Source organism: Dermacentor albipictus, chromosome 1 (genome assembly GCF_038994185.2).
Source record: "Dermacentor albipictus isolate Rhodes 1998 colony chromosome 1, USDA_Dalb.pri_finalv2, whole genome shotgun sequence".
Lineage (NCBI taxonomy): Eukaryota > Metazoa > Arthropoda > Arachnida > Ixodida > Ixodidae > Dermacentor > Dermacentor albipictus.
In genome coordinates, this window is record NC_091821.1 from 372,884,912 (window position 1) to 372,910,755 (window position 25,844).

A 25,844-nucleotide genomic window follows, 5' to 3' on the forward strand; every position below is an offset into this window, starting at 1 on the left:
TTACCCCGCACTTTTGCAAGAATGTGGAAGTCAGTGCGCTCGTGAATACTGACCCTTGATCTGCCTGAATTTCGGCTGGAAACCCAACTCGTGCAAACACTGTCAAAAGCGCGTCTACTACTTCGGTGGAGCTGAGCTCTTTCAAAGGGATTGCTTCTGGAAACTTGGTAGCCGGACACAGCATGGTAAACAAGTACCTGTAGCCTGATTTTGTTTTTGGAAGAGGCCCTACCGTGTCTATTACCAGTCGTCTGAAAGGCTCTGTTATTAAGGGCACTACCTTCAGTGGAGCTCTCCAAGTCTCTCCTGGTTTACCAGAACGCTGGCAGGCGTCGCATGATCTTACAAAGTTTTCTACATCTTTGAAACAGCCAGGCCAGTAGTATTCCATAAGCAATCTTTCCTTTGATTTGTTTATGCCTAGGTGGCCGGACCACCCATTTCCATGACAAAGACTCAAAAGGTCCTCCCGATACTTAGTAGGTATGACTAACTGATCTAAAATCCTACCCTTTCGATCTCTGTAATGCCGATACAACAATCCTCCTCTCTCATGTATCGTTACGTTGCGCCTAGCAATGCCTTCTTTAGCTGTGTCATGTAATTTTGCTAAGCTCTCATCATTCTTTTGCTCAGCTGCCAGTGACTCTCTATCCACGCGTAAGAGTTGATCGAAGTTCTTTGAGGCCGGTGATAATAACGACCCTGTCTCGCTTGTGAGCGCGTCTGCTTGCTCTTCCTGCAGGCTAGAACTCTGACACTCTAGTGCTACGCTCTCATTGAGCTGGTCAACTGGCAGGCTCTCCTCAACTGTTCTTTTGTCCCTCGGGCCTAGCTCGGATTCGGGTATTGAAGCTATCCCCTTTTCTGCTTCAGCTGGAGGAGCTTGAGCATTTTCAGCCGAAAGCGCCGCGATCTTACGAGCTTGGCCTCTGGTCAATGCCTGTACTATGCCCTCTCCCAGTTTGAGCCCTCTGTCACGCAGTAACTGATTCGAACGATTCGAAAAGATGTAGGGATACTGCAGTGACAAAAATTTGGAAACTGCAGCCTCAGTCTCTAGCTCCCCGAATGGTCCACTGATTTTGACTTTGGCCATGGGCAGACACACGCTGTGTTCTTCTACAACCTGTTTTATCCATGCTACTTCTCCGGTGAAGTCATCTACCATCACGTAAGACGGATGGACAATGTCCAGCGTGGCGGCACTGTCTCTTAGCACTCGGCATGGTTTTCCGTTAACTTGCAGGTCGTGGAGATATGGACTTAAAAGTTCCATATTCTCATCTTTTTCCTCCACGTAGGAAAAAACTACGCTAGACTTCTCGCAGTTTACAGCTATATGTCCCAGTTTGTGGCATTTGTAACAGCGAATTGGTCTAACAGATTCGAATTTTCTTTTCTGTTCTTTTTGTGCGGTTTCTCCGTTAAGTTTCTCCTCGCTCTTTTCTGCGGGCTTTTCCGCCATGTCTACAGGCTCGGATCGTCTAGTTTGCGCACCCTTTTTGAACGGAAATGGTTTCCGCGGTCCATTTCGACCGTCCCAGTTTCCCTCCTCGGGGTTCAACTTTCTACGGGTTGCGTACTCTTCGGCTAATTCAGCCGCCCTTTCCACAGTGTTTACATTACCTCTGTCTTGCACCCACAGTTTCACAGCTTGGGGGATGGTTTTGTAAAACTGCTCTAGACACATGCATTCAATGATCATGTCTCTGCTGTCGTACGTTTCCGCGCTTTTAAGCCACTCGACTAGGTTGGCCTTTAAGCTATATGCAAACTCCGGATAGCCCTCGCTATCTTTCTTGCCTGTGCTCCTAAACCTTTGCCGAAAAGCTTCGGCTGAAAGGCGGTATTTCTTCAGGAGACTAGCCTTAACTTTTTCATAATCATATGCATCCTGCACACTCAGTCTGGCGATTACTTCCGCTGCCTCACACGGCAACATAGACAGCAACCGCTGTGGCCATGTACTCGGGCCGAAGTTCATCTTTTCGCAAGTCCTTTCAAAATTGCTTAGGAATAAGCCTATGTCGGTCCCGACCTCAAATGGCTTTAATAGCCTGTCCATGCGGTATGATTCTGCCTCACTTGATCGTCCCAGAGCGCCTTCACTTCCTTGAGACAACTCCAAACGTTTGCTTTCAAGTTCAAGTTGCATTTTTCTTAACTCGCGATCTTTATCGCGTTCCTCCCTTTCTTTATCGCGTTCCTCCCTTTCTTTTCTCTCTCGTTCTTCTCTCTTTTTCAGAAGTTCAAACCCCAGTTCAACTTCTTCCTCACTGGCCTGTTCGGAAATGATATGCAATAATTCTGATTTTAGCATTTCCTTACGTACATCTAGGCCCAGTTCCTCACCAACAATCAACAACTCGTCTCTCAGCAGTGTCCTTAATTCCATGACTGCTGTTTTACTGCCTTGATTCTGCTCTCTAAATCTAGCTAGTAAAACACAACCTAGCTAACACACAACAATCTAGCTTCCCTACTGTTCTAAACAGAACAACCACAAAATGAAGCCTAGAGAGTCAAAGCAAAAACCAAGCACTCACCGCAGATACAGCACCATGTCGCAAAGTCCATCTCACCGCTGTCAGCCAGTTGTCAGGATTGGGGGCTCAATCCCTTCGTCCGTGGTCCTTTGCCAAGATTGGAGTACGGCATGAATTCGAAGGTAGCTGGCCCATGCCGTCGTCCAACTTATTTACGCTGAGATCGTTGATGAAGTGAAGAACTGCTTCTCAACGAGAACGAGGAAAAAGGGGTTTATTTACAGAAATTAAATCAGTCTAACATGACTGCTTGAGAAAAAGAGTATCAGTCCAACATGACTGCATGAGAGAAGTGACTCAGTCTAACATGACTGCTCAAGAGAAGTGTCCTCAGCATTCGCACAACCACAGTTTTTATACACTCGATCCGCCGGTCCTACGACGCGGCGACTGTTCGTTTACTCATCACTAACGCGCCGCTGCTCTGCAGAACAGTTTACGTACACAAAGGCAACCGCGCTCTGATGCCCGACGACGGCGTTGGCGGGTGCCGTTCCGGGAACTATCGTTGCCGATCGAGGGTCGCTCGTTGTTCCGTGCCACTCCGAACCGTGAGAAGCACAAAAATACGTCGTTCCCGCGGCAGCTTGTCCAGCCGTGTCAAATCAGCTCCGCGTTGGGGAACTCTGGAATCATTGTCCACACACCGAACTCGTCCCGTCACAATGTCGATGGGGCTGGAGGAAGGAAGCGGGTTTTCAGCACAAAGGCCGCTTCTTTGAACGCCTCCCAGCTGCAGCGACGGAGAGGGAGAGGTGCGCGTCTTGCACCCCTTGTCGTAATCGGGTGGCAAGGTGGCAATCTTGCTTAGCGGCTCGCCATTCTTGACAACGGGCAGGCGGGTAACCGCAGGGTGGCGGTGTAGAGCCTAAAATTTTAGTCAAGTTGCATTGACTAACCGTAGTGCGCGACTGCCCAAATGAAGTGTTAATTTGCAGGGAGCAGCTGTAGTACCTTGCAGCGAAAGCTGGAGACTCAGGCCCGCCATGGCAACGAAAGCCTCCAGGAAGAGGGCACGTTCCGCCCATTGTCCACCGCTAATCACTTTGCACGCTAAATGGAAGCATCACAAAATAATTAGCGGCGCACCGTATGGGCGAGCTTTCCTCCCTTCCCCAAGACGTGCATTCGGTTCTTGTTTCTGATGGACTGACGCGACCAGCAGCTTTTTCTGCACTGCCCAGAGTTAATGAAATGCTGTGTAAGATTTCTTTCTTGTGTAGCACAGTTTTAAAGAAAAGCAATAAAGGTCAAACGTGATTACACCGACGGCTGGTGTTTTCAATTATACCCCACATTGAGCGAGTGAGTTCCAAGGATTCGGCGCATTTAAAATTAAACAAGGAAACTCAGCTAGGAAGGAAACGTTTCATGTCAAATGAAAATAAGCAATTTCTCCGTGCGCGTATACATAACTTGGTTAAACGCCAAACGTTCCAAGAAAACGATTTTGAATAACTTCTATTGCTTCGGAGGATGGTTTTCTTTTGTTTGCTTAAATTAATTTTTTTCCTTTTGAGGACAATAGTTTTTTCCATAATCGATTGAGGTGGCCATGCGGGACTTTCACGAGGGCGATTCATAATGTAATGAAGAAAGTGATTTGTCTCTATCGCAGAACTGCAGTTGTTGCGGTTGGAGCGGTTTCTTGGGAGGGAATTAACCACGGATCTATATTCAGTCATTATTAAGCTTACCAGCGGTGAATATGGTTGGCCTGCATATGAAAAGGGCGAACTATTTAGGTACGACCCTACATAAGCGTTCATGTTACCAGAACGTGTAGTCGATACAGACGAGCAAGGAATAGAGAACGTTACTCGAAATGATAAAAAAATGCACACACTCTACGAACGAAAATGACAAATTTTTTTTTGCTTTTTTTTGCTTTTACAATCGGGCCTCAGATTCCAACCTTGTTATTTTCAAAGCAGCTCCACATGTTTATGTAACCAGAATTGAAGCTTCAAATGTGAAGTTGCACGTGCTCAATGCGAAACAGTGGACGACTGGGCTTATTGTGGCAAAGGATGCTTGGACTGAATTCAGTATAATAATATTTCACGCTTCTACAGAAGGTCGACCACAGCGTCAAATCAAAACTGACGTGAAGAATTTTCGCAGGGGGACTAGGAAAGGTCATATTTCAAAAGGCAATTTGGTCCTGTTTCTTTTTTTATTGATACAGATTTATGTTCTGCTGTGTCCGCTTGACGAAGATAGGTCGCCCTATCGAAAAGTTGGTCAGCCTTTCTGAGGCACCGTATCCCTGTTTATAACCTTTATACTGTAATTATTTTATGATTCGGGCAAATTTGTTCAGTATTATAACTATACGTTGTTCCACTATTCATGCGACCTAAACGGCATGCGACGCCATTTCCAGGCGCTAACGCCTTGCCACGTATGCACCCTTCGCGTCAAATGTCCGAAGATCATGAAGCGCATGGCTATACTATACATTGTTGTCGAGTTGTGCAGCCGTTGCTTGCTACCACTTACGGCTATTCTAAGCTCTTGAAAATTATGAGAAGCGTGCTAAACCTTGCATGCCTTCAGAGCACGCGGATTTCTGTACAGAAAGTTCACTACGATACTGGGAAACAGTTGCAATCACGCCCGGAGTGGCTTTTAGAACTGACTCACTGTAGAACAGCGCACCAACAAGATTGACAGAACGTCGATGCATGTCGTTTTTAAGAGTAGCGACAAGCTTAACCAGCTTTGGAGAGGCACCTTAGCGTATTTAACGCTAAGGTGCCTAGCGTACCTAGCGTATTTAACGAGTGCTTAACGGCGTGTGCGCGATGTGCAATCAGGCCGCGATGAATTTACTCCAATGATACTTGAAAGGCGCCAGAAACTCGCCAAGCTCCGGTCGTAAGACAACCATTGTGACGCTACACACTTCCATGCATTGGACAATCGCAACCATAGTAGATGTTCAACGGGTATTGCGTTCTGGCGTTGAACACGAGTTTGTGTAATTCAATTCCAGCCGCAAGGGCCGCATTTCAAGAAGCGGGCGGAGTGCAAGAAAAGCACTCGAATTCAGTTGCTATATTTTACTTCCTTTGACTCAAATACTACGAAAAGGAGTAAATGAACCCACGGCTTCTCGATACGTTTAGAGAAATCCATGCGACGATCCTGAGGAGAAGAAGGTCCTGGAAAGTTTTTGACAGAACTTCGGCGCCCCCTGAACTCCTTGAAACTCCGGCACAACGTCGACGCTCTCCGAAAAGAGCAGTTTTCTTCGAGTATATATATATATATATATATATATATATATATATAATCTGCGGGACTGCCACCTACATGATGTAAACGCTACATCGGGAGACGAGGAATGGTTGAACGTTCGATTGCGACGCTCAGTAAATTCGTCCTCCTCAGAAGTGGTTGACTCGCCATATTCAATATATAACACACCGCGATGCGCTGCTGACGATGCGCGACTGCTTGAAAACTTTGCATGGCCGGCACGATCAGAAGCGGCTTTGCCAGTGACTCGCGACTCGTGCTGCTTCGCTGCATGCGATGGCGTGTTCAGTCGAGGCAGTTTAGTCGAGTTTATCTCGCGATTTACAGGGTCGCGTGTCGGAACAGTACGTGCCGGGGGTGCTATTAGGTATATTTCTGGGCGTAGGTGCTTCACCAGTACTGTTCTAACATAGCAATAGCTTCAAAGTCAGGGACCGCGATTGCCCGAGTGCATTCGAGGGAACAGTCACGAAATGAAGAACGCATATTCCGCGCTCCCGCACAATGCTGTACCCTCATCTCGTTTCGTTGAAGCGCTACTCTCACGTGTGTTTTTGTTACATTTCACGTGGGATACAAAGAAAGAAAGAAAGAAAGAAAGAAAGAAAGAAAGAAAGAAAGAAAGAAAGAAAGAAAGAAAGAAAGAAAGGGAAGCTCGTACGACGCGACGCCTTTGATCTCTGAATTGCAATATCCCTCAACACGCACGAAACTGCGTGGCCGCGTCCAGCTGCCGCCACCGCGGCATTAAAGCCACAAAAGGCCACCGTCAACCAACCGCAGCACCGAACCGTGCGTTGCGATTGCGGGACTGTGCCTGAGACCAGCGCGAAGTGGCACAAGACAAATGAATTTTCTCTATTGACCTGCCCTTGCTGACGCTATTAATCGAGCTTCGGTTTAATACAGCTGATGGGACTAAAGAAAAAAGAAGGCAAAAGAAAATGTTAAACAGAGGGCACGCCGATGTGCAAAAGCCGCACACTCAACTCAAAGTGCACTTGAAAGGGTCTCATAGACCCCTCGAAAAGTGCTTGCGGCGGCTTTTGTAGAATACGTATTCGCTTTGCCGAGCACCTCATTATTTTCCCCTACTCTGGGCTTTCGAACACCGCTGGATGATGCAGAGGCAAGCTTCGAGCAGTACGTAGGACACCGGAATTTACGACGAGTCATGCTTATAACCTCTTTCGGCGACGGCAAATTAGATTCACTTTCGGTCACAAAAGCGTTACGGGAATGAAACCGTGCCTCTGCGGGATATGCTTACCCGCGTCTTTGGGCGCTGTGCATCCTGTAATGATCCACACATACGTCCAAATCAACGTGCAAAATAGTCTAAGCGAAGATGTTCTTAGCCCCAGCGTCAACACCGGACAAAAAAATCTGGGGTTGAGTTCTCAAAGCTTTTCGTTCGTATGTGCTCTTTGCAATTGCCCGGCCACCTCCGCTAAAAGCAACTCTGTTATCAGTATAGCTTGGAATTATTTCTTACGGATAATTTTAGCCTACGAACCTTTCATCACTACAGGTCACGATCCCCATTCGAGAGGCATTTCGTACGTTATAGCGGTTCTTAAGAACGGGGGCTGGCCAAACTTGATAGCAAACACAATTCCTACGAAAGAAAAAAAAAAGAGTTTTGCGTATTCGAGCCTGAAAGCTGCAATGTATAGCGTAAATTGCAAGAAATACAGCCTAAAGTCATTGTAGGAAAGAAAATTAACGAGAAAAACGTAACGAAAACGAAAAAACGTAACGTCACGAGACGGCGGCAAGAAATCCTGGCCTATCGGGAACAAGATGTGGAGACTGAATAGGGAAAGCGGGAAGACCCAGCCTATCCGAGAACGGGCTAATGCGAGAAGATAATGTGGCACGGATAATGCATGCCCAGACCTTTATTGAAGCTTTCAACGGGCAATGCATAAAGTATGCACGAATAAAAAGACCGTCGTCATTGTGTCGCAAGCTGGGTACGAAACTTCAATAGTTCTTGTTGTTCTCATTGCGGACTCATTCACCGAGGCTCTCATTAACGTGCGCCTAACAGTCCCCCCTGGGTAACTTTCCTGTTCTTGCTTTTCTTTAATTTATCTCTCTCTCTCCTTCTCGTGTCTCGAAAACGAAAAAAGAAGGAAAGCAGAATTGTGCGGCCTTGCAGAATCACCGGCCAATTTTCGGCGGAGCTGTGTTTTTCGAGCAGTTGGATTAAATTTTTCCCGCCTGCACACTTTTTAAACATTGCTCGCATATGACTATACTCGCAGACAACTTTCTGTGGCAATGAAGGGAAAGCTATGGGAGAGGAGCTTATGCAAGTGTGTAACTGCGCCAAGTATATAGTCTGGCAGCGTTTGACAACGTCTTCGGTTTCGCGGAAAATATACTGATTCAGCGTGCTTCCAAGTGCGGCGGTTTCGCATTTGCCCGGGCGCGGAAGAGAAAAGGACAAAGCTAGTGATACAGAATACAACACCCAATGATGTATTTTGTCCCAACTTGTCGTTGTAAATAGGGTGTAAATCTTTTCTCTTCCCCTGCCCAAACTAATGCCTATGAGAATGTGGGATTTTTTCAGGGACGCTCTTACTTGTGCGCATTTTGTCTCTGTAGCTTTCCCTTCATCGCTATAGAAATTTGTTTTCGAGTAAAGCTGGTTTGCAAGGTTACCCGCATATAAAGTTTTCGAGTCCTTGCTTGAGGAATTTTTAGCCAAGGTCATACTTCACCTACAGACATTTCACTTCGCATGCACATCAACCATAATGTCACATTATTAAAAAAATATTCAGCGTTTAGTGGAAGAGAGAAATGAATGCAAAATAATTTCTTGCCTTTCGTCTTCTTTTACACGAAGCTCTAGATATTATTAAAATAATGTCACGGTTCCAACTAGCCCAACTTTATGTGTAAGCCTTAATTACCCCCCCCCCTTTCCCCCACTCATTTTATTCGTATTCGATCTCGGTGGCTGTTATAGATATCTAAGGACTTAGGGCTAAATCCACGCCGTTATTCAATCACACACTTTGAATTTTGCCCAAATGGTGATGATGGTTATCATTTATCGGCATCCCCTTCGAAACGGGGCTGTGGCAAATAGTCATCTAGCCTGCTTGAGCTAATCAGTTAATATATACATACTTATCAGTCTGGCATTTTGCCTATTCCTCCTTCATACTTTTCTCGCTTCCTTAAACCTGTATATCTACCTTGTTCAGTTACCTATACCTGTAACGTTCCTGTACCTATACCGGTTCAGTTACCTATACCTATACCTATAACTTATGCTCGATATTTCCTATTGATTCAGTGAAAATGGTTCAGTCTTTATGTCGTCTAAGCAAAATATTGTTTTCTTGATTTATCATTTGGCTAATCTTATTAATTGGCCCATCGCAACAATATTTGCTACTGCCATCACAATTCTCTCCTTCAAAGAACACAACATCGTACGTCCATATCGTGAACACGTTGTTCCCCCGTTTCATTACAGTCATCTGCAGGGTGCTGCAAATAACTACGTACCGTTATAATCGTACCGTTACAGAGTATGCGGGTGTAACATAGGTAAAATCACGATTTTTTCCCCCGTCATGCGTTTGACAAATGCCTCCTCCATTATTATCTAAACGGAAGGAAGTTTGTTTCCATAACAAGAACGTTCCCTCAGTATAATTGCAACTGGAATCTAAGTCCGTTTCGAAATGGCATGAATGACACGCGCAGAATATCTGCGAACACTGCGAGCGAAATTATTTTCGTTTTATTTTTTAAACTAATTTCAATTAACAGTTCTGTGCAACTCCCCACCAACGTAGCTGTAAGCAGACATAATTTCATATCCGTAATCCAATTAGTCTTACTTTCTGAAGAAAAAAAAAGCACGCTGGCTCGCAGGGCCAGTCAATACTACTCAGAGCATGACTATATATGCTTGTAGGGTTGATCCTTGGTATATGCCTTGAATTTCCGGCTGCCATTCATTTCTCATATGCACTATATGTAGTGTACTTTCCTTGTACGATCTCTTACACGCGTATTCATCGCATTCATGAACTGCCGAAGCAGGCTACTCACTTGTGCGCATGTCTGTTTTATCGGTATGCTTTGTAAATTACGGAAGAAGACAGTATTGCACACTACGAATGCTACGTGATACAACAGACTTTCCTTACCAGAGAGTAACGGTGTTCCCAGATCTTCTGTTAAGGGGTGAAATAATTTCACCAGATGATTTGTCCGTAATCCACAGTGCAAATTCACCGTTTACTCCTAGACGAATGTGAACCGTTTCGGCATATGCATTACGCCACGTTAGCCTATACTACAACGTTCCGGAAACGCATACATTATGTAACACTCACTCCACAGTTCTAGCGTCAAATTTGGCAACCTTGCAGCAATACTTTGAAATAATTTAGCGACTTTCTTGCCTGAGTTTAGCGGCATGTTCGAAAAAAAGTTGGCAGCACTGCCCTCCTAGCATTAGACTTCACAGCCTTGGGGACCAGCCCAAATTTTCCAGCCTGCACGATCTTCGGGATCGGCTCATGTTCCTCGTCAGACGGATATATATAAAGTGGATGCATTCAAGTGGCGTCAATAAACGGGAGGGAGAAGGGGGGAGGGCGTGGGTGCGTGCGTCCATGCCTGTTCCCCTTTAAATAAGATATTCATCTGTAACCCGCAAAATAAACGTATGCTGCAATGCCAACACAAGCAGCACCTGTACATGTGACTGTGCATGAGTGCGTGTGTGCGTGCGTAGTCAGGCTTTCTGCACTTCTTTCATCGTGTCTTGACTTGCTCTCGATCCATACATTTCGAAAAGCTGTCACTAATAACGGAGCGAGCCACCCTACATAATTTATCCCCTTACATAATTTTAACGGAAAGTAACGCAAAACAGTCGCGTTGGCATTGGAGAATAGGAATAATAAGCGCCGAAGTAATCACTTCATTAGAGTTCTTCACTTGAAAAAAGCTTTAGGGACATCTTTTTCAAGTGGCAAAAATGACACTCGGTAACCTAGAACTGTCAAGCTCCAGATTAGCAAGGAAGACTTCTGCAAAGAAATGAATTTGTTGGATTTGGCCAAGCGTGTCAAGAATAGCAAGGGAACAACTCATAATTTTCTTCACCGTGACGCATAAGGAAGACACGTCTCTCCCGTTTACAGTTGGTGAAGCAGACACCCTTGGCAGTTCCAAGTTCATATGTTTCCCTTTTGCTATACCTGAAAGGTTTGGCTTTAAACGTCCCCTTTTAGAAAGAATTCTAATGAAATTATTAGTTTGGCGCTTGTTTTTTGTACATTTCCACGTGATTGTGTCTGTTTTGCGACACGTTCAGCTACAGTACACCAGACCATGCCATGAAAAAATTTTTTACTACCCCATATTTTACGTGATCGTAAAGATCGCGATGGCCATACTCATGTTCGCCGATGGACTGCGTGGAGGCATGCGCCGATGGAATTCCAAAACAATTTGGATTTTACAACTTTAATTTCTTGCAGCGTGCGGCTGTTATGCAGGTGCGCAAGAATCCACGTTCCCAAATCCAAAAACAAGGGATTAGATTGCGCGGCACGATAGCCGAGCGCGCCGTAGCTACACCTTCACGCAAACGAGGTCGGCATAGACCGCAACCCTACGAACCACCAACCAAAAGGAAGCAAGGCAACGCACCTTCTCCTCGACGTCGGCCTTGTGGAAAGTGAGCGTAAGTTTCTTGCAGTGCTCGGCGCGGAGCTGCTCGATGCTGTGGGCGTCGATGGCGTGCGACAGGTAGTCGTTCACTTCCTCCTGCGAGTTCTTCTTCTTCTCGCCGCCCGAGTAGCCCTTGATCCTGCGGGCACGATGATGCGATCATGAATAATGCAACGCAGCTTCATTCCGCTCGCATATACGCGCGCATCATCCTCGCCGTCCCTCCCGAACGCAGCGTCGTTGCCCAAGCGTGCCCATATAGCAAGGCTGGGTGCAGGCTATTCTCTCAGCGTAATCCTCTTTTCTCTTTCACTCTCCATCTCTCTCCCTTATTTTTTTTAATATCTTGGCCGGCTGCCGCTACTGCCAGCAAATAACGTATGCCACATAAAAGTCGCTGTGGTGGGAGCGACCGTTGCACGCGGCGAGGAAGCTGCCTGCATAAATTGTTGTTGCCTTCGTGGCGAGAATTTCAAAACAAATAAGAGAGGAGGCGGCGCAGCAGCAGCACCGATAAGCCACGACGCTTGTTATGCGGGTGATTTGTTGTGTCGGCGTGCGGGGGGGGGGGGGCGATGCCGGAGAAGAGGGAGCCCTGAAAAAACAAGGGGGGCGCACACGCGCGAAGGATGGCGCGCAGTTATGAGAATTCGCCACCGTGCACGTAAAACTGAAATGACGGGAGAGCGAAATAGGGATCGTACATATATCTCGGAATTCGTGCGCCATCCGTGGAAGTTGACTTATGGGGGGCTTTCGAGCAAATACTATCGGGCCGCCTGTTTTTCCTACTCGGAAAAGGGGGAACGCGCCGGAATATGTAAACATGCCGAATAAGGTTGGAAGCGAGGCGAACACAGAAGGAACAGTGCGTGCACCTTCTGCCTGCTTTCCTTTGCTCGTCCCATCCTCGGGCTTATATAGCTTTACCGTGCGCTTTCGATTTTACGAGGCTATGTTTGGTGAGTAGCAGCAGTAGCAGTTGTTTTTCATCCTGCGCCTCTCATAGCTTGTCGTGCACTTACGGCTTCATCTTACATACGTCAATATATGTCACGTGCATACCTTGAGCTCACGGCAGTAAAATCGCTACGACTGAACAGTCCTGCTTGTTAGAGCTGCAGCGATTTCAGTCGGCTTCCTTCGCGCTCCAGTGACCTTGGCATCAATTCAAGACGGAGTCTGTCCGTCCAGCTCCCTTCCTAAGAATTGCAAATAAAGAGTCCCTTCTTTGAATGGATACAATATGCTCTTTTAAGTAAAACAATAAATAAAAAAGCATACTAATCCTGGGGCCTTTCGCTCACAACGTCTATCTGTCGTTGGTCTTGGTGTGATCGCTACCACGATTCCTTTTGTTACGGACTACTCTTGCATAGAAAACGTAATCTATGATTATAGGCCCGGTATTTTCTATAAAGAAAGAAAAATATCCAGCAATCATTCGGAGCATTTGGTCGATTATTATGTATGCTACCTATACTTAAACGTAAACTAAAAAAGAAAAATATATAGTGCGCTTGTGGAACTCTCACGGTTTCTGCAACGAGAAATTAGCTGACGATTGTGTTACTCCCTGATGCGAAATTTGAGCACGCAGCCCTATACATGTTTTCGTTTCGCGATATAGTGGCTGGCGTGGATAATTTGATTCATGCGGCACGTTGCAAACGGAACGAAGTGTGGCGCGACTGCCTCGCTCATCGGGAGATCGCGAGAGGCAGCGCGTGGGTGTCGCGTGGGCGTGATTCACAGCAGCCGCCGCAGACATACCTCCGCTCATGCAGCGCTTTGTTTCCATACAGACGATGCGCGCTACTCGGGCGCAATCTCGCAGCCATCGTCTCCGCACAGCCCGTCTTGCGCAGCACTGCGCTTTCCTTCTCACGCTTTCGGCATACCCTCCTCCTCCGATTTCCGCCCCATGGGTCCACCGCGCGCTCCTCCTTCTCCACGTTCTTCCTCGCCCTCTCTTCACTATCGCCGTATTTCATCTATCACTGCACTCCGTGTTCGCTTTCATCCTTCGCTGTGCCCGTTCGCTCGGTTACGAGGTACGACACCGACGCTCGCTGCAAGAACGGGCGTCGAAGAGGCAGGAATATTCTTTTTAAAATTTTTCTGGAGGCGAAGCCGTAGAATTGATTTCGTCTTCGTGCAATGTCATGAACATTTATGCCTTTTCCACGCCACTAATCGCAGTCCTTTTCCAGTCAGAAATATTATAATAATGCTATTAGCATTCTTAGCCTATATTGCCAACTTTGGCGTGCTGATGGTGTCTGCTGTCTAATTCCGGAAAAGCCGTTCTCGCTCGCGAAAAAGAAACAAGAGGAAATTACGTGCCCTATTGGTAAAAGTGAGAACGCGCGCTATTCAAGCTGAAAATAAAAATTAAAGTTTCACGCCTGAAAAAGACGCCAATGCAATCGTGCCGTAATTCTTTTGAAGTCAAATGTGCCGAACCTCAATTTCACAGTGCCAGCGGGACACATCTGGCTGGGAGGCTGCGTATAGTGAGGCCTAAAGGTGTAGACGCTGTGGCATGTGGCAGCACTGTGTTAATGCGATTAACCACAAGGAGTATTGTATCTGCAAACGCTATAGAATTCAAATATGGAGTTCGATAGAGGACCAGTTGCTTGTTTATAGTGAGCAACGATTACTACGCCACTGGTCAACGAAATTCCTGACTGTACGGAACGGATAGGTGCACCTAAGACCGCTTCGTTACTAAACAATTGGAATATCGGGCTTTTTGATATACTGTATTTTTGCTTTGAGCCGCTGAGTTCTTTGTCAATTTTAAGGAATTTGATGCGTCAATAGTTAGAACTATGTTTGTCGACTTCAATTTCATCCATATGCTTTAGTGCAGTGTTTTCGTGCGTGACATTGATACGTACTCGTTTTTCTTGGTCCTTTCCGTTATATATGTTCGTGCTGACGCGTTTCTTTTGTTCGTACTGTTCACTTATTGTAATCGGCCTCTTGTAAGCTATAGTCCCTATGTTGAAATAATTTCTCTTGACAGGAATTCTTAGCCTACTTCCCTCACTACACATTCTAAATAAAGGTGTCTTCAGCAATAACGGTGTGTCGCTAAGTTGCTTGAATGCTAATCTCATTAAAGTCGACAATCATCGTGGGAAAAATTCTGCCGGAATTTCGTACAGTTCTCACAGTAGGGGATGTGCGAAATTCTGCAAGTGCGCTTCCCCACATGTGATGACGGACGCCTTCCTGAAAGTGGTATTAAAACAGGAGCATCCGAGCCAGCGCCGCCTATCGTCGTCACCCTTTCTTCCTCACTACATTCTCGCTGTTTGCGAGCCTAACCTCGGCATACCGGTCGGCCATCATGTGCAAGGCGATCTAATAGTGTGGGAAAGCCTACTTCCAGTATTTCACACATATCCTATTCAAAATTCTACCTGTATTCGTTGCAATGACCTCATTTTTTTTCAATTATCGGAGTTTAACATGAAGCAGCCACTGCAGAGAATCTGTGACGTCATGGGAAGCTGGTTCGTAAGTTCTAAGATAGCGTCCCGTGCTGTTTCTTGCATTGCCTTTCGGTATATACGAAACCAACAGTTTGGATTATGATCACCTATATGGCTGCACATCAGGATTTGAACCTACAGATATGTCGCGGCCTAAAGTTTTCTATAAGTGATCGCCAACGTCGTCAGGTGGCCGTGGTGCGTTAGTTGTCTGCAGTGAACCTCACTATAAGGCAGATAACCACTCATATGTAATGTACAATTCACCGGTCTAAAACACGCTGTCTATAAAGAGATCATCGAAGGTCAGGTCAAAATTTTGCAAAGGAAAAGGGATAGATATAAGAGATGAGCAAATGTTGTAAATAAGGATGGTCTCCTGACGTACGGCCGGTTCGCAATTCTACACGAGGGAAGTGAATGTGTAACAGGTTGCTGTGCTGTGGTTAGTTATATTGCAACGACGAACAGTTCTGTCCGTCGTTCCTTTCTTTTTTTTTAGCACCTTGCTTTTATTGCACTGGTTTACAAGCTAAAAGGAAAGAATTGTTCCCCACCCGGCGATAGCAGTTTTGCTACAAAGGAAACTTATACGGGTTTCTCAGAAAACGTTGCAGTTGAAAAAAAATAATAATAAATCGCCATAGTCCGGGGATTAAACCTGGACCAAAGCACTTTCTTTCTTTCCTTTCATGAAATTTTCTGCGCCTTGCGGAGTTCTGCAAAACTGCACTCTACAAGTTGAAGTGAATGTGAATGCAGAATAAGAGAAGCAAAGAAAACGGCGAGCGCAGTTTGTACTATACACAGCTACGCCGAACGCGGGTGCTTGCACTTACCTCATGTTGACGTGTCGCCTGGCGTTCGCATGCCCCATGATGCGTATCTCCTTGGCGACCCCGTGCAGCGCCGCCGACGTGTTGTTCTCGGGGGGCGCCATGCGCTTCTTGTCGTTTGGAATGATGATGTACGTCTCGATGTTGTGGTCGCGCAGGTACGGGTGTCGCTGGCCGCCCTCGCCTGGAACCACCTCGTAGTCGTCGCCCAGGAACTGCAGCGTTTCCTTGGTGATGTGTACGCTCCTGCGATGCCGATTGTTGTTGTTGTTGTTGTTGTTGTTGTTGTTGTTGTTGTTGTTCATTCAAGTAACGAAAGGGGGAAAAACAGTCCAGCAAAGAGCCGGCTATGCCAAAACCATCAGTAAGCTCACACTACGGATGGGCCGCGGAGTTGTATAAGTACAACATGCATCAAACGCCAAGAACGTTCTTTTCACCCTGCGGAACAAACGTTGCAAAGACACGTGGTTCGATTAACGCGCAAAGTTTTTCACTCCTGTAAACAGTTGACCCATTCCTGCTGTATTCGCCGACCCAAAAGCTTGACCGCACGTTCGACACGCTCCTCCATCGTCTGCACTTAGTCTACAGGTCTCACAATTCATGTGTCGCATAAAAAGACGAATGTCCCCACATTGTAGTCACTGCGATAACTCCGACGGTGCAGTGGAGCATATTATTATAGAATACCCTCACTAAGACTTACAGGGGGTTCGCCTACGCGGTCATTTCAACATCCTTGACAGACGTCCTATCACAGTGAACAAAGTGCTGGGACCATGGTAATGCCCTGATGCTAATTTGTGTTCTCCACATTGTGCTTTTCTTTCTTTAATGATCTGATTTCTCAGTCGTGTACTCCTTATGTATGTATGAAAAGACTCGTACAGGCTCTTCTTCTCCTGTGTAATTGGGTGACCATCCTTCACTAGTTTCTGGACTGTGCTTTAGGTGCTGGTGCATGTAGAGACATTCGTTGTTGCGCTTGTGTCTGTGTGTGTATCGAACTTCCTGATATTAATTTCCTTTTAACAACGAACCTGTATGTAGCTAGGTTCTGAAAAAAAAATTGCGTGCATCTATCGAGCCGTTTAGATCAAGAATTTCTCCTCCTACGTGGGCCGATCCCGAAGATAGTGCAATACCGGGCCAACCGGGTGAAGCAGGCTTTAAGCACTCCACCAATTTGCAAAAATAAGTTTAATATTTTAGGTCCAAATACATCTCTTATCATATATATTAAGCTGATAGAAACAGTACACTTTGACCCGCGTTGGCCATGTGTACGTTCACACCATCCTATCTATGGCGGCGTTGCAAGCGCTTGCGTATCTCCTTTGCTTTCCTTCCGCTTTCCCGTGATGGCGGTCCAATAAGCGGGCTGCCTGCCAGGACCACGACTAGTCGCGCCTCGTCTCCCATTTACGTGCAGACGGCATTTGATGCACGGTAGTGGACAGTTTGCCATTAATGGGCCCACATACATAGCTTCGCTGGTCATCCACCTTCAGAGTGGAATGGCACTGAATTTTTTCTCCTGTTTTATTGTTTCTTGAGTAACCAATTTGGGATTTCTGGATAACCGGCTTTGAAGCAGCCTGCTTTCCCATGTTTCTACATCTAGATAAAAAAATATAATAATAAAACTTCTCCCCTTCAACGAACGCAGCACTGTACATGTATTTGATGACGTGGTGTTCTCCTGTTACATTACTGTCATTGTCATGGTGCTGCGAATAACTGAAAACAATTGTTTCTTATTTACAAGCTCCTCGGTTGACCGGATTCAAGTTGCCAACGGCATTACGTGCACGTATGAAATTATGTAAGCAAGCCTCCTTTTTACCAAACGGAGTACATGAAAAATTTCTATTGAAGTGAGAATATATTCGATATTGGATATTTGATTTCGTTTTTCTCGAACAGCCTTATGCGTTTCAATTTCAAAATTTCGCTCTTTGAACATTCTTACTAAATTCATACTAATCCCGTTAACGGTAATCGACTAAAGGTCTACTTGTTTTATATAGGCTATCGATTATACTATGGTCGTTTATATAGTGCGACGCTGTTTACAGACAAACTATGGACCACAAAATCTAGACAATAATTTGCGCTCGGTCTACTGGGACTCACATATAAATTTCTGAACGACTCCCAGACCGGCGAAATACACCCGCCGTGGTTGCTCAGTGGCTATGGTGTTGGGCTGCTGAGCACGAGGTCGCGGGATCGAATCCCGGCCACGGCGGCCGCATTTCGATGGGGGCGAAATGCGAAAACACCCGTGTGCTTAGATTTAGGTGCACGTTAAAGAACCCCAGGTGGTCAAAATTTCCGGAGTCCTCCACTACGGCGTGCCTCATAATCAGAAAGTGGTTTTGGCACGTAAAACCCCAAATATTATTATTATTATTACCGGCGAAATAAGATTTCTCGGCGGCTCGACGACACACCTTTCGTAGCCTCATGGAAACGCTTCGCGACACCGCGAGAGCACTGCAATTTCGTGGAATAGCGAGTACGTCCAAGTTGGTCGCAACAGATCCTGAATGAGCAACGCCGGAAAGCAAAGGTGTCGCCACGGCTGCGATAGCTCGCCAAATTCGCGCACGACTGCGCACGTTTCCAGGGCAAAAAAAGAGAAAGTTATGGTATGGGTTCACTTGCTAATGTTCTCGTCACTATCCCTTCTGCAAAAAATAAAAATAAAATAAAGAAACGAGCAGAGAAGTCGCATCAAAATACAGAAACTACTACTGCTGGTACGTGGGCATGAGTGTGCAAATCGTCTGATTATTGTGCAAGTGATCATTCGGTTGATAAAGCGTATAAGCTGGTGAGGACGAAAACTGTGTTAACGTAAGCGAGAGCACGGAATGGGGCATTGTCTCCTTGTATTTTGTTTTCATCATGTCGCAGACCGAAAGAGAAGGTGACACTGCAAGCTGCAGCCTGAGCTCTATAGGAAAAATAAAATTCTGCAGCAAGTTAACGAGCGGACACCACAGCGCTGGCACCTCAGTCTTCGTTTTAACCTCTGACCTTATTAGCTTATCGATTCTACACCATAACTAGTCTATTTGTGCTGCTTTCGTCAACCCGTGTTTAAGATGTATTTATTTATTTATTTATTTATTTATTTATTTACTTATTTATTTATTTATTCATCGTACTCTACACATTTGCTTCTCCTGAGGGTTCTTCTTGCAGTAGCGCCTTTGTTCGCGATACGCGTGACTTTGTATTGCACTAAGAGCCTTAGTTCATTTCTACGCGTTGCACTTTACCTCCATGCAGCGAACACCATTACCGCGTCAATAAATGAAGAGACGAACGAGCTTGCCTTCGCACTTAACTTCTGTCGCCGTGATACGTTACGAAATCCTAACCCAAAAGCAATTGAGATGGAAAAAGCAAGTAGCCGTCAGCATCACTCTGTGTTGAACAACGAATGTATGTGTGCGTCTGCTCACCCTGGGATTCCGCCCGCTTCCATGTAGTTTGCGAGCGTGACGTCGTTAGACCACACGTCGAACTGCCACTTCTTGAGTCCGAGGACACCACAGTGGACCCTCCCCGTGTGGATGCCGACTCGCATGTTGACGTTAACACCTGTCACGTCACGGACGAGTCTGCGAAGACGGCGACGGAAACAAAATGGCGAAGTGAACGACATACGACATCTGCGGCAAGTTTAACATAACGCTTACAATGTGTTAAGGAGGTGTAAGGATCGCCACTCTCCACCCGAGCGAGACAAAAGCCCTGTTTCGGTGAAGCCAGCGGTCGCACATTAAGCTATTCAAGAAGAGGGCTGCTCCAGCATCGATGACCCTTAAACTTTTGCGACAGACTGCAAAGTCGTGTACAGAAGCAGGCCTACGAACCCCCATCCCCTCACATGGAGAGAGAGAGAAAGAGAGGGATGGGGAAAATGCACGTTCGAGTACGATGAAAACGCACACATTGCGTGGCCGTGACGGAGGCATGGAAAAGCATGGGATGGCACAATTCATATCGCAATATTTGAGGTAAAAGAAACCCTTGAAAGCTTACTCGCTTACTTTGCTGAGTAGTTACGATATATATATATATATATATATATAATTGACGCACTTAAAGTCTTTGCGAATGATACATTTGAAGCAGAAAGTAGGGAGACAGTACTCATCCTCTTCAGCGACACGGACAGAACGGTTGCGGCGCAAATAGTCTATCTGACAGAGACATAGAGAAAGAAAGAGATTGAGGGAGGGAGGGAGGGAGGGAGGGAGGGAGGGAGGGAGGGAGGGAGGGAGGGAGAAGGGTACAAAGCAGATGATAGAAGAGCAGGAAGCACTACTGAAAACAGACGCTTCATGACACACGGGAAAAGGCACAGCGCTTCTGTCGAGTGTCACCGACACCCACTTTTTTTCAAGTGTCGCTGAAATGCTGTCCTAACTGTCTGGGCTAATAAAAAGAGAGACAACGCTTCCAGGATCCTGCACTACTTCGAAAAGGCCCCTTGCCTGTCCAGCTATATAGCATAATCCATGCAGTTATATAGGGCTGCTGTGTGCTCGTGAGCAGGCATTAAAGCAAAAGGTGGGTTGTCGCTGTCTCGCTTCAGAAGTTCAACAGTGTTGAGTTGGCACGACAGTTGCAGCTGTGGAGGAACCGATATTTTGAAGGAAACGTTGCATGAAGAAAGACCGGTTCTGAATTCTCTTAGCCTTTCCCGGAGGGAGGAATAGAATGCTGCATATCGTTGATAACGTCGGAGAAAATGAAAGTAAATCTTCCTGCTTTTCTAATGTTGTGTTCTAACTACGGCGTGATGACGTCACTGTGACGGCGGAAATTTCGCTGTATGTTTTCCTGTATATGAGTCCTTTCATGCGTATGCATTTCCATGTTGAGCCTTCACTTATATAAGAATGCAGTGTACATGTTCCAATTTTTGAGCTTACAAACAAACTGCATCTGAAAGACATCTACAGAGATTTCAAGCTTGCGTCGCGCCCGCTTCCGCTATTGCGTTGTTTCTGCCCTACAAGCCCTCGCTCCCGCTAGAAATGGCTTGTTTGCGATTTCAGACCCGTAATCTGCCACTGTAGTTGATCTCAATACCTATTTACTTCAAACGGGGCATTGCTCTCAATTCAAATAGGACATAGAGCAGAGGGGCGATTACGCGCTCGAAACCGAGAACTGACGCCATCAGAAAGAGCAGCCCGCATAGAGCTCGCGTTTCGTTAATTGGCTCTCTTGATCTCGCTGGCTGACATGCGTCACGGGAGGGCTCGTTTCACTGGAAAGTCAACGCTTTGCTTTTGCAAACAACATTAGTTTCCGTTTTCTTGTGAGAGGCAGCATTGATCTCGAAACACCTAGACGCATTCCGGGTGAGTCTTTCATAGAAAGAGCACTTCCACTGGAAAGTATTACACTGAGGACGCGCGCTGTGGATTTTAGCCATAATTCGACTAAAAGCTTGACTCACTTTGTATCTGCGACATTTCAAACAAGTTCTTAGCACGTCACGTTTGAAACTGGCAAAAACTTGGCGGTCTCATGAGCACGATACCGGCAGAGTGACCACGCTATGCTCTCACGCGTTTTAACGAGTTAGCATGCTTTCAGTTTTTTATATAAAGTGCTGAGATCGCTTTTTCACCGCTAAATCCCATTGTCCATTAATCATGTCGTTTTTTTTTCAATGTAAGAGCTTTCGACGTTCAACGCGTTTGAGGGTTCTTTCGCTACTTTCATCGGAGGAGGTCGCTCAGGTTCCACACTTTCTCTCTATCGTGTGGCCGTCATTGGTGATATACGACTGCGCAAGTACTGCTGAGCTAAAAATAGCAGACAATGTTTTTTTTTTCCGGCCCCGCAGCCGCACTTTACTGGTTGCAGAACAGCAGACGCCGGCGCACATAAGTTTTCGCGAAACTCGTAGAACAGTCCGAAGTGCCTTCTTCGCCGACTTAATAAGATCGTGGTACCATACGCTACTCCCGCTCAATGCGTCACCGCGAGCGCTGATGCTCCGAGCCGTTAATATCTATACTCCATTTCAGAAGTCGTTTGCAGCGCTGCAGAAGGAACGAGGCGTGCGCAGGCAACGTCCTTGCGCAGCGGAATACAGTTCCGGGCGCACCTGTCTGATTAATGGTGCGATTTTAGAGTTTTGTTTCTGCTTGGCACGCGATACATCACAGCGGTACGTGACATGTTCAGACCGTTGCGCATACACGTCGCATTCCGCGAATTGAACAGCCACTGAACAGACGAAGCAGCGCAGATTAACACATATCGAGGAGCATTCGGCCCTCCCATTGGCCGAGAAGTTTTGCAGCTTCCACAGCACTGCGAACGATTTGCGAGATGGAGTATACTGCCGCAATATACGTCTAAACTGCTATGTACCGCCGTTTACAGTAGACGTAGGCATAAACAGCGGCGATGGTGGCGACGTACCATGGTGCTTCGCTCAACCATGCATGATGTGCTACAAACGCTCCTATGCTGGACCACTGTCTTCATCGAAAAGAAGGGGGAGTGGGGGGGTGGAAGACAGAGACAGAATATCTGCGTAAAGATTGTGGCCCTGCCTAATCTTCGCACAGTTTAGGCAGACTAAACAAGGACATAGCTTCCGAAATATAGCTGTTATTGGAATAAAAATTAATCTGCCCGCTTTCAAACCAAAAGTGACAAAATGAACTAACGTGTCCGGCACATTGCAGCTAGAAAAAAAAAATAAATCACTATGTCGTCAACAGCGCGGCAGTTTCACATCGGCGCCAGGGAAATATAGCGGCGAAATGGGGCACGTCTGACTGCAAAAGAGTTTTCGAACTCCGTAGCCAGAAGAAACAAGGAAAAAAAAATTGAAAAAGAAAACTGAGAAAGAAAATTTCACGGATCAAGTGCGACCATCCAAACTGAAGGGTGCGTCATTTAAGTAGGTTTACCATGGTGAACCTTGAGATCCCATTCAGGTGCTTCCCAATCACGAACAAATTAATTTTGCGCTTTCGCACTTTCGCGTCTTCCATGAGTCATGGCAAAAGCGGCTGCATGCTGCGTCGTGACACTCGATCTCATGCAGCGCACGCGTCGCATCGCCGCACGCTCTGTTCATTTTATCACGGCCATTCAAGGGCGCATACGTCAGCTTTAAAAAAGTGTTTCTATTTGAGTCGGCGTCGTGCGTACTTTATACAATACGTGCGATTTAATGTCACGGCGTGATGAGTTTTGGGCTGAGATCCAGGCTTCGCCTCCCGGCCATTTCACGCCAGCTGGAGGCAGCTGTTCATGAGAGATTACGGCAGTAGTGAAGAATACGGAAGTGTGGCGCGCCTGCAGGACGCCAATGCTGTAGTGACAAGGTCGAAACGTCCAAAATGACACAGACGGTATTTGTTGCGCGCTAGCGCGTAATCGTGCTGTCGCAACACTCATGAGTCTTCATATCAGCAGTCCAGCCGTTTTCAGGCTAGCGATGCATACGCAACATCCAAAACCGACATAGTTTGCAGAGCGTAGTGGCTCAAGCCGACATTGAACTTCCTTGGCGCCTTTCAACTAAACGGAGACATGTAGCACACGGAACGCATTTTCTGCGTATTTTCTGGCGTGCACATATCACGCTACGCGAAGCCCGCGCTGGAATTTACGACCAAAAACAATTGCATACGTGGTTCCCGTATTAGGTACTGTCGAAGCCCACGGCTGTGCAGCAGTGCTATGCGAATCCCTGATATTATATATTCGATGCTGTTACACGCGCAACAAGTACGAGTATCCCTGTTTGCGACATGCAATGTCGAACGGCAGTATACAGATGGAAAATTGCAGGTCGTTTCATCACGAATGGGCGTTTGGTCAAATATACTTCAAATCATGAATTAGTCGTAATGCTGTTGCCCGCAACTTGAGTGGTTGTGCTAATGTTGTATATCAACACTCATCAGGCCGGAGTCGGCGACCGTGCTAAGCAGCTCCAGTGCAATGTAGGTATTCACATGTCCCAACAAGCGCAATGACACACCACCGAACGGATGTTTAGGTAAGCGATGTTCAAGTAATCCCAGTAACCCAGAAAAGTATACTCTACAAACCCATTCCGACCGCCGAGGAGATGCAGCTTTAACAGCCACCCAACGCCACACACACACACACACACACACACACACACACACACACACACACACACACACACACACACACACACACACACACACACACACACACACACACACACACACACACACACACACACACACACACACACACACACACACACACACACACACACACACACACACACACACACACACACACACACACACACACACACACACACACACACACACACACACACACACACACACACACACACACACACACACACACACACACACACACACACACACACACACACACACACACACACACACACAACACACACACACACACAACACACACACACACAACACACACACAACACACACACACACACACACACACACACACACACACACGCACGCACGCACGCACGCACGCACGCACGCACACACACACACACACAAAAAAAAACACTTCTCGAAGAGGGAAAAAAACGCTACTCACGCAATGGCCTCGATCATGTCAAGTCCCATCTCGACGCAGCACTGAGCGTGGTCTGGTCGCGGGTCCGGCAAGCCTGAGACGCAGTAGTAGCAGTCTCCGAGAATCTTGATGCGCAGGCAGTGATTCTCGGCGGCGAGCTTGTCGAAGCGCGCGAACAGTTCGTTCAGCATGCGCACCACTTCTTCGGCCGTGCACTGGGACGCGAGGCTCGTGAAGCCGCATATGTCCGCGAACAGGATGCTGCGTGGATAAGACCGAGGACGTGTCGTTTGTGGACGGAGTTTGACGACGCAAAGCCTGTGAAACATCGCCACAAAATGGTCTAGGCGAAAAAAGGAGGGGGGGCAATGCGAAGGACTTTTTTTACCCCCTCCAGTTTAATCACTCTATCACTTCTGCTTGGAGATTTTGTTCTTGTTGGAAAATATAGCTTGTCATTCTTTTCTGTTCACACCTACGCGTGGGATTGAGTAGCCGGGAGCAGAATGCGTCCTAGTCCCTTGTTCCACAGCTAACCATATCCCGTAGCGTTAACAACAACATTACAAGCAGCAAAGCGAAGACACGTGATCCATGTGATCAGCGGGTATGACAGGATGATTAGTGCGGTTATGTGCATTCACCTTCCGCTTTTGCGTATGGGAGCTTGCATTCTTGAACACTTGCTGCTGCTCAGTGGCAGTACTCGACCAGTAATTTCCAACGCAATGTCGGTTTCCAACTATAATCATTGGCAAAAAAAAAAAAAGAAAACTGCTGAAATCCCAAAGGTAGCTCCCATCCTAAGTAGCATTTTTTTGGGAAGCATTGACAGAGAGCTGGCAAAAGATTTAGAAGGTGTAGTAAGTAAGATATACAGGTATGTCGATGAGTACTTGATTTTAGGTTGTCCTGTAGACAAGGGTGCTTTCAAAAATAGGGTTGTAGAAGCATTCAATTCTCTGGGAAAGGGCTTAACATTTACTTCGGAAGTACCGGTAGATAAGAGGCTACAGTTTCTTGATGTCAAGTTAACATTCCTACCGGAACATGTGTGTTGGTCTTTCTCACCCCGAGCTGGAAAACCGCTAATGAACTATGCCTCAAACCATTCCAGGCTTGTGAAGAATGGAATAGTCATTTCGTGTTTCCGGTCAGCTTTGTTGAAGTCATGCCACCACACTGTAAAGATTGCATTCTTTGAGCAAGTTGACAGGTTGAGAAAGGCTGGGTACCCGCTCGCTGTGTTGCTGGCGACGTGTGCTAGACTAATGAAAGAACTTAACAAGGATAAAGCACAATGCACAAAGAATCAAAGGCAGAAGGATGGAGGTTCCAATGTTTCAGTGATTCCGTATGTGCAC

General features: G+C 46.5%; 1 protein-coding gene across 4 annotated transcripts in view; it reads right to left on the reverse strand.

Annotated features, from left to right (window-relative positions):
* Nucleotides 1-25,844, reverse strand: part of LOC135905462 (adenylate cyclase type 5-like) — a 291,632-nt gene that overhangs the window by 41,305 nt on the left and 224,483 nt on the right. For all 4 annotated transcript variants that reach the window (XM_070531894.1, XM_065436412.2, XM_065436414.2 and 1 more), the window contains 4 exons: nucleotides 24,502-24,741; nucleotides 19,353-19,511; nucleotides 15,877-16,119; nucleotides 11,511-11,670 (listed from right to left, as the gene is read on the reverse strand). In XM_070531894.1, the coding sequence (XP_070387995.1) occupies nucleotides 11,511-11,670; nucleotides 15,877-16,119; nucleotides 19,353-19,511; nucleotides 24,502-24,741 (802 nt within the window). The remainder of the gene's footprint in view (nucleotides 1-11,510; nucleotides 11,671-15,876; nucleotides 16,120-19,352; nucleotides 19,512-24,501; nucleotides 24,742-25,844) is intronic.